The sequence below is a fragment of the Olea europaea genome, unplaced genomic scaffold (assembly GCF_002742605.1).
Source record: "Olea europaea var. sylvestris unplaced genomic scaffold, O_europaea_v1 scaffold3633, whole genome shotgun sequence".
NCBI classification, from domain to species: domain Eukaryota; kingdom Viridiplantae; phylum Streptophyta; class Magnoliopsida; order Lamiales; family Oleaceae; genus Olea; species Olea europaea.
In genome coordinates, this window is record NW_019255573.1 from 17,845 (window position 1) to 27,682 (window position 9,838).

Genomic DNA, 9,838 nt, shown 5'->3' on the forward strand with positions numbered 1-9,838 from the left:
TTGTCCATAATCAAGTTTACTTCTCAACTTCCCCTTTAAACTTGATTTTGCTACTCCAAGTAGAGTTCTTAGCAGGTAGAACGCATCATGCTTGAGTGGCTTAGTAAGAATGTCGGCAATCTGCTTTGCAATGCTTTCTCTTATGAAATAATATCTTGTATCATTGTGCTTGTTTCAATCATGGAATACTGGGTTCTTTGCCAATGCTAGTGCCAAATTGTTATCAACATGGATTTCGGTCAGTTCATCATATAAGACTCCAAGTGGCTCCAACAAGTTTCTAAGCCAAATCGCATGGCAAACACTTGATGTAGATGCAATCTATTCAGCTTCACATGTGGATGGTGTCACGATTGATTGTTTCTTCGGGCTTTAAGTAAATACAATGTCGCCCAAGTAGAACATGTACCCAGTATTGCTCTTTCTACTATATCCGACAAGTTTGAATTCATTAGATGATGAATATATTAAGCCATAGTCAAGGGTACCTTTGATGTAGCAAAGAATCCTCTTTGCAGCTTTCGTATGGGTCATAGTGAGCTTCTCCATATAGTGACTGATGAGCGTAACTTCAAAGATGATACCTAGTCTTGTGCACATCAAGTATCTTAGACTTCCAACAAGACTCTTAAAGAGTATTGGATCCATTTTTTACCTTCATCATACTTCGATAACTTGGTTCTGCATTCGACAAGGGTGCATACAGGTTTACAGTCCGCCATGTTAAATTTCTTTAGAACTTTTTTCGCATGCCCTTCTTGTGAGATAAAGATACCATCCTCCATTTACTTTACTTCAATACCAAGCTAGTAAACCATGATGCCGATATCCCTCATCTCGAATTCTCGAGCCATGGCCTTCTTAAACTCAGTGATCATACTTAGATTATTTTCTATGAATATAAGACCATCTAAATACAAACGAACAAGAAGATATCTCTTTCTCATTTACCTGCGTGTCAAGGGCATACTCATGAGGGCATTTTGTGAAGTAATTTTCTAGAAAGTACTTGTTACTTCTACTATTCCATGCCCTTGGATCTTATTTCGACCCATATAAAGTCTTTTTAAGTTTCAATCCATCTGTACCACATCATTCCCCATTGGTTGAGAAAAATTCTCCCTGGAATTTTGGCGGAGAAGTAACGTTATCATTGGAATTATCACCATGAAATGGCACCAGATACTTGACATTAAAAACGTCGAGTGTATGAATATACTGGGCAGCTTCAAACGATATGCATTGGGATTAATCTGCTCAATGATTTCCAATGGACCAATTTTTATTACCACAAGCTTGGTGTATTCATGAGTAGGAATATGATCACTTGTTAGCACCGTACAAAGGAAGTCAACTACCTCAAACTCGACATGGTGACGTTTAAGATTCGTACCATGCTTATACTTAATAAGAGCAACCTACAAATGATCATAAGTCTGTGAATGAACCTGTGCAATTGTTGAATGAAACCCTTCGTTTTACCATGCATTTTATCAGTTTTAGAAATTGGAACCACATCAAGAAAACTACGAGGAATAGGACCATACACTACCTAAAAAGGACTAAAGCCTATACTTCGACTAACTGCATGATTGTGAACAAATTCTGCCTGACACAATTTTTGATCCCAAGACTTGATGTAATCAACAATTAAACAATGTAGTAAATTACCCAAAGAAAGGTTGATAACCTTTATTTGACCATCTATTTGAGGATGATATGCATTGCTAAATTCCAACTGTGTATTGACCAATTGCCATAAAATGCACCAAAAGTGACTAAGAAAATGAGTATCTCGAGGAAGTCCATGTAGACGATAGACCTTATGGAAATACAACAATGCCACACTGATAGTATCCGTAGTCTTCTTGCAGGGAATGAAATGGGTCATCTTGGAAAAACAATCAGCTACTACAAAAATAGAATCAGATCCATGCTGGGTCTTGGAAAGCCTCAAGAAGAAATCTATACTGATGTCTATCTATGGTTAGGTCGAAATAGGTATAGGCATATACAAACTAGCATTTGTAGCCTTGCCTTTAGCAAGATGACATGTTTGACAATGCACCACAAACATACCGACATCTATGTGCAATGATGGCAAAAAATAAGAAGCAGCAACAAGTTGTAATGTTTGATCACGACCTACGTAGCCCTCAATATGCAATTCTTGAATTATCTTAAGACATAAACATACCTCAGGAATACATAACTGATTTTCCTGAAACAGAAAACCATCGATCCACACAAACTCCGAATGCACACCCTTTTGTAACTTTTAAATAATTTGTGAAAATATGGATCAACGAATAGTGTCAAACACATGGGACCTCCACTCGCAATTCTATCAAAAGAGATTGTCGCCAACTCATTGCATCTATCACCTTATTAAGGGCACCTACTTTGTGCTTAATCACAAAAGTAAACTGCTACAAATAAGCAATCCAAGAAACATGCCGAACAAATACCTTATCTTGAGTACGAAGGTGTTTAAGGGCATTATGGTCAATATATAAAATGAATTCCTTTTGGAACAAATAATGACACCAATGTCGAACTGCATAGATATCGCATAGAATTCCATATCATAAGTACTATACCAAAAATTAGGGCCATAAAGTTTCTCATTGAAATATGCAACGGTATGATTGTTCTGGTTCAATACACCACCAATACCCATCTTTGAAACATCACAATGTAAAAATAGTTGAGTAAAATCAGGTAACACTAAAACTGGGGCAATTGTCAATTTCTTTTTAATCAATTGAAGAGATGCCTCTGCCTTAGGAGTCCACTAAAACTTGCCATCCTTCATATAATTTGTAATTGACACCATGATACTACTAAAATATGGTATAAACCTACGTAAAAAGAAGCAAGGCCATAAAAACTTCTCACTTCTATAATAATCTTAGGCTGTGGCCACTAACTTATTGCTTCTACTTTGGATATATCAACAGCTAACCCCTCTTTCTATACCACATAACTCAAAATTACAACAGGTCAGATAGAAAGGTACACTTCTTCACTACAACATAAAATTATCCCTATGAAAGATTGAAAGAACATTCTAAAGGTGCTCGACATGATCATCATTGTTAGCACTATAAATCAAAATAACATCAAAGTAAACTACAACAAATTTACCGATGAATAGACGAAGAACTTGATTCGTAACCCACATAAAAGTACTAGGCACATCATAAAGATTGAATGGCATGACTAACCACTCGTATAACCCTTCACCCGTCTTAAAAAGCCATTTTCCACTCGTCCCCATGCTTGATATGAATCTGATGGTACCAACACTTCAAATCAAGTTTACTGAATATGCAAGCATCGGCAAGTTGATCTAGTAAATCATCCAATTGAGGAATAGAAAAACGATAACGTAATGTAGTATTATTGATCGTTCTACTGTTCATACACATACGCCACGTGCCATCTTTCTTTGACATAAGGAGTGCAGGAGTAGCATAAGGACTAAGACTTTCCTTGATGTGCCCCTTTGCTAAGAGCTTTTCCACTTTTCTGTGCAACTTCTCATGTCAGTAGGGTTCATCCTATAATGCATCCGATTAGGAAAAGTAGCATCAGACACTAAATCAATCTGACACTAAACTAAATCAATCTGACACTAAATATCCCGTTGTGGTGGCAACCTATCTGGAAGATCTTTTGGGAAGACCTACTAAAATTCTTCTAACCACGGACGAATTCTGTAAGGGACCTCCTGCTAAATATCGACTAACTTGCCTACTAACACATACACTACACTAAATTCTGCCATCTTCGTCTCGAACTTCATTCAAATTAATAAATTGGTGATGTCTCCAACTGTCTTTAATGGGCTCTTATTGGGTAGGGACGCAATTTTCATTTCCCAAACAGAAAACTGTACATGTTAGTATATTCGCCATACAATGAGTGTCGATCAAGCAGCCAAGATCTCCCTAATAACAAATGGCATGCATCCATCTCCACCACATCACACAAAACCTGATCGTTGTAGGTAGATCCAATAGAAAAACTAATTAGGGCATGTTGGAATGCTTCAACATTGTTACCTCTCTTCAACCAAGCAACTTATACACTTTGGGATGTTTCGCTGTCTGCAAAACCAGTTTCTTAACAACCCTCTCAGCCACTAAATTCCCGTAACTCCTAGAATCAATAAGAAACTTGCAGATCTTCCCTCGAACAATACATGTAGACTAAAAGATATTATTACACAATCAGTCATTCTTACTCTCCAGGGGAGTCAACACACTTCGTCTCACCACCAACGCTTGACCCACGTCAGCAACAACAAATTCTTCCTCCTTCGTGCCTCTTTAGCGTCTCTATTATCAAATTCAGGTACCTCATCATAATCTCCATATCCTTCATCAACAAAGAGTCCTCTGCGCGAATTTTTGGGACATTCAGATTGTTTATGACCCATACATCCGCATGTGAAACAAGTACTACCTCCAGAACATATTGACTGTTGAACAAGAATTGCTCTAAAAGAACCAGCCTGACTAGGATTACTAGTACGTGTTGTCTACTGCTGTGGATTACTGGAAGAACCCCCTGTAGTGAAAGGACCTATATTTTGTCAGGATTGGTTTTTCTCTATCTATATCACCCTTTGATGCGCCTTAAAAACTATCACAGGATCAAACATATTCAGTATATCCTGTATTGTGGACGAAGACCACCCATATATCACAAAACCAATTGTTCCTCTATTTCCATCACCTCGTAATCAACATGTAAAACTCTGTCGTATAGTCATTAACCATCTTTATGCCTTGACGTAAATTTTACAATTGCTGATATATGGTCCGAACATAATTAAAGGGCAGAAAATGCTTCTTCATGTGCTTCTTTAAATTTCCCAAGACACAATTTTGGCCTTCCTTAATTTAGATCTCGTCACCTTTGTTTGCCATCAACATGCCATTGCTCATCTGTAAAATCTTGGTGCAACAAGAGGCACACGTTTTACCATAAAAACCTCCTTAAATTCCAAGACCTCTTCCACTGCAATCACCCAATCCAAGAATTATTTTGGACTCAATCCACCATGGAATTTGGGAATATCAACATTAAATCTTCATTACTAGCGCCCGTTTTCTTCCTCGCCACATTTTTTCCATCGGACTAGCAAATCTATTGGACGATCATGTAGCACAATGGATTTTCATCTTCAAAATCCTCGAGCGGTTGGACCAAAGGCACATGTTGTGGTGGCAAGATTGTAGCGATTTACTGGGTCAACAACTCCTCTTATCGACGCGACTGTGCGATCACATCTCGTCTATTCACCTTCTCTACTGGGGCTTCATGGGCTTCTAGACGTCTCATTAGCGGCGTGGTGAAGGAACAAACTTCGCTTTGATATCAGCTTATGTAAAGAAAGTTTATAGGAAAGATGAACAAATATCATAAAGATGAAAAAAAACTCATGAAAATTTTATTTCTTTCGATCATGCAGTCTCAAAGGCTTACAATGCTTTATATAGCGAAAACTCTAGGAAAATTCGAAAATAAATTAAATAATAATGAAAAAAATTTAAAAATGGAAAAAATTGAGATAATGGCTAAAATTGAAAATACTAATTTTTAGGATTATTCTCTAACAAACAGAATTCAAATCCGAATTTATTTGATTGAGATATAACTAAACAAAAATTATCGAAGAAGAAAAAAATGCATAAACAACAGACTTTGCCCAAATTGGCCTTGCGTTAGGGACAAAGCCACTGAGTCTTGTTTATTGGCTCGTTTCTAATCAAGTTTGACTAAAATTCGTCGAAAACGAACAACTCCAAAATTTCTCCAAAAATCGAGAAGTTGCCTATTTCCACTTATGCAGGTCCCACTTTCCATAAAGTCTAGTTCCTTCTGCATCACATCAAATTTCCACATTGAACATATCTAAAAGTAGAATGACTGAATTAACATCATGATGTAGAAGAGATGAAAGAGATTTTGAGAAATTTAAAGGCAATGATACAAAATTAAACAACAAAAGGATCATAAAATAATTTCAAATCCCCAAAAGAGGTAATAGCAAAATTATAGCATCATGGAAGTGATCTACATGAAAATACAGAAGCGATTCCTATGATAAATTATGAAACTTCTGGAAGGTTGACAAATATATAAATTCAAATGAAGGCTTATTGTCAAATATCTAGAACCAGAAACTCAGTTTGACCATCATTACATCTGGTAAGAAATCTAATAAAGCAAATATATTGCAACCAATAGTTCCCATGTCGACTCCAAGGTAGCAAGAAAAGGCAATGTTCTGCTGTACTGCATCGAGCTTCATAAGTTTTGGCCTACAAATCCTACTCTTAACAATTGCTATTGGGATTACATCACTCTAAACGAATGGGAGTTCCTCTAGGTCTACGCAAGACGTATTCCAACAACCAAATCATCTTTCTCTTAACATATGCACAATTGGTGACCCCTCCACTTGTTTACATATACATTCTAGAACAGTCACATATCTATGCTTAAAATCGTCATTTCCACTAAATTCATCTTATGGACAACGTGCAATAAAGCATAGTTAGATCATTAATTTTTTTGATCACAAAACTTGCCTTAACATTATAGGTATCTTCTCGATAATACGCTCCATTTTGTCAAACATGCTATAATTTTATGCATTACATCTACTCAAAGACCTCATTCCGTGTTAGGAATTTGAAGCTAACTACTTAAAACAATCATCTTTATGATACAGTATCCTTTATAGCAGCTCCTTCAAAGTTCAAAGCTTTAAATCATAGGATATTTCTAAATCAAATAAAAATCATAAGTAAATCCTATTTCTTTTGTTATTTTTCCACCAATCTCCAATGTAGATAAATGGCTTCCACGGTAAATTCATAAAACCAAACAGGTTCCTGAGAACATAAAATAAATCACACCTTATAAATCCAATTCTATGCTCCTATTAATCTTACAAGAACTGATTTCGTTCAATGAATCATTAAGTTGATTTATATAATGAGAAGGTAGAAATCTTCATGATTTTGTTACAAGCAACACTATTTGTGCATGTCCATAATCTAATCATTGGACAAGATCTCCACTTACTGAATTCATGGTTGGCTTAGATTAAGCAAGACGGGATCACAAAACCAACATTTTAATACTTTTCTGGAGTTGTGTGAGATAAGTTATATACAACTTAGTCTTATTATATAAAATGTAAATTCGTTTAACTCAAAAAGGGAAATTCATTGAACTTATATTGTGAATTTCTTGTGGAGGTATAAAATCTTTAAGTCACGCATCTCTTAGATTTTGGTGATTCATCATTGTTGGCACCTCTAAAATTAAATAACCTTGACCTTTCTAGATAACGGAACAGTCAGATAGTATATTGCAAAAGGTGAACAGGAGAAAAGAAATCAAATTTGTGCATAAGATAGAGAAAACGCTACTCAATGACAAGTACAGGAAATGTCTAGGCTCAGATACGTGACCTTGCAGAACGAAAAATAAATTTACCTGAACTGTTCCCGTTAATTTTTGGGAAGAAAATTCCATACGGTGTACTTTCTGTTTGATATGCGATTGTCACAATAGAGATCTTGTGCTAGATCATCATCATTTATATAAATATAACACTTCATTGTCAACCTCAATAGACGTAATCAAGTCTTAACAAGTGTTCACGAAAATATATTTTGATTTAAATCACAGCAAGTGTACAGGTCGTTAACAAATAATAAAGTGGATAATTAGAGTTCGAATATCGTCCCACGGAGATTGATTTAGTTCAATGTTATTTATTTAGGCCTTAATCGAAACTAAATTTTAACAAGTGATTTTATAACGTAATTACTCCCTAACCTAAGCTAATTATGCAATTATTTATGCATGCGATGAACAAAATGCAAATTGATGTTTAAATGATCTAAAATGCTATTAAATGTTGAAAACGCAATTTAATGTATTCAATGATTGTATAGCATACTAGGATCACGAATTTTCAAATAATGTTCAATTTAACCTTAATTTCACAAATTGACAACACGATGAAATTTTGAAGAATCAATGCTCCTAAATCTATTCAATATTCTCTCTCGAGTAATGTTAAATCTACTCTCATATACCATTAGCCTATATCTTCATAACGGGTGCAAATATATAAGAATGCATGCAGTTTTGTGAGCACTTAAAGATTTACACAGAGCATAGCGGTATATCTCTATCCTCTATTGGACTCTACGATGATTTATACCTCATCGAACATATTCTCATTCTCTCGAATGTAAGAAATAAGTCACCCAAACTCACACAATTACGGGCCCTTAATTGTGAAAGAAATTAAATATATATAAATCATTCAAAATAATCAAATGTGTTTTAATGTCAAAGATATGAAACAAGAAATTAAGAATCACATTACAAGGCTTATCGATCTCCTAGCACATAAAAAATTAGCCTAGTATGATGGGAAGAAGAAAACAAACTAAATAATAAAGAAAAGACATCACCACTTTAAATCTTGAATTGAATCCTTGCGTTTTGATGACAATCTTCATGTTCTTGCCTTGTTCTCCACTCTAAAAATCCTTATGAATGTGTTATAATACGTGGTGTATGCTTAGGGACGGCCCTAAGGTTGTAAAATATCTCCAAAGATTTGTTTCCATATGAATTTCGGTCAGAACAGAAAACCAGTAATTTTTCGCCGCGATTGGCCTGGGCTATCGCACAAGCAAAATATGGGCAGTCGCTCAGGCCAAAATTTTCTTCTCGATAATTGATTTTTTACATTTAGCAGTCACCCACTCTAAACAACTGGGCTGTCGCTCAGTTATAAAAACTCCCGAATGTTGCATTTTAGCCCTCGAATTCGATTCTTGATTCTTTCAAGTCTTTTCTTTTGCAATTTCAACCCTTCAACTTTTAATTGTATCCAATTGTACCCGCAACATCTTTAATCTTCATTTTATCGTCCGAATCAACCATTGAAATGTTGCAATTTAGTCCGCATACTTTGAATTTTCTTCCTCTTTGGTCCTTTCTCATTTCTTTTCTCTTGAATTTCACCACATTCATCAATATAGTCATACAAAACATGATTACATTGACTTAAGCCATAATTCAAATGCTTTAATCAACAGTTAGTCATGTTTTATGAACCGAATAAGTGTGTAAAAATGCACTTATCAACAAGCTTGCGACAGGTCAGCAATGGAGGAGCCACCTAACTGCCCCCACTGGATTTTGGTTCTGGGTATTTCATTGACTTTACTTGAGGGCCTGCTAAACCTGAAGGCAAGGAGAAAACCATAAACAATCACATCAAAAATTGAATAGAAATTTGCTGCTACATGCTAGAGGAAGATTAGCATCAAGCAACAATTTTAGAAAAAAATAACAAATAAGCTCTAAGAAGCTAGAAGATGAAAATGGTGATTATGCTAGACGGAATCATAGATAGAGGTTGTGTCGAAGTTGATATTAGAGGATTTGCAACACGGGTATTTTTAGCAATTTAATTATTACTAAGTTTCCTTGTATAACATAATTATATAGCATAGAATCGATGATAAAATACCTTATAAATGTAAGGCAATACATAACAAACTGGATTTATTGAGCAAAATTGGTTTCGGTATGGTATCAGAGCCCTAAAAATATTTCAAACCTGTGTTGTTTCGTGTGTTCCTGAAGGGACGAATAGCCATTCGAGTGAACTAGGATGGAGCATCTAGAGTTTATCAAACAAACACCCAATATGGCTGTATTGTTTACTAATATTTAATTAGTTTATATTAAAAGAATCCCCAATTAATATATAAATGCACTAAGA

At 35.4% G+C, this 9,838-nt stretch overlaps 1 protein-coding gene across 1 annotated transcript; it reads right to left on the bottom strand.

Annotated features, from left to right (window-relative positions):
* Nucleotides 1-372: 372 nt before the first annotated feature.
* Nucleotides 373-785, bottom strand: LOC111386625 (uncharacterized mitochondrial protein AtMg00810-like). The gene is made up of 2 exons (XM_023011093.1): nt 656-785; nt 373-584 (listed from the first exon to the last, which is right to left on the bottom strand). The coding sequence occupies exons 1-2, from the start codon at nt 783-785 to the stop codon at nt 373-375; spliced, it is 342 nt and encodes a 113-aa protein (XP_022866861.1).
* Nucleotides 786-9,838: the final 9,053 nt, after the last annotated feature.

What these genes read in the sequence shown, in the direction of transcription:
- LOC111386625 (XM_023011093.1), bottom strand. Translation starts at nt 785, where the DNA reads ATGGAGGATGGTATCTTTATCTCACAAGAAGGGCATGCGAAAAAAGTT. An exon ending in GTTATCGAAGTATGATGAAG is followed by an intron (nt 585 to 655) that starts GTAAAAAATGGA and finishes GCACAAGACTAG; the next exon opens with GTATCATCTTTGAAGTTACG.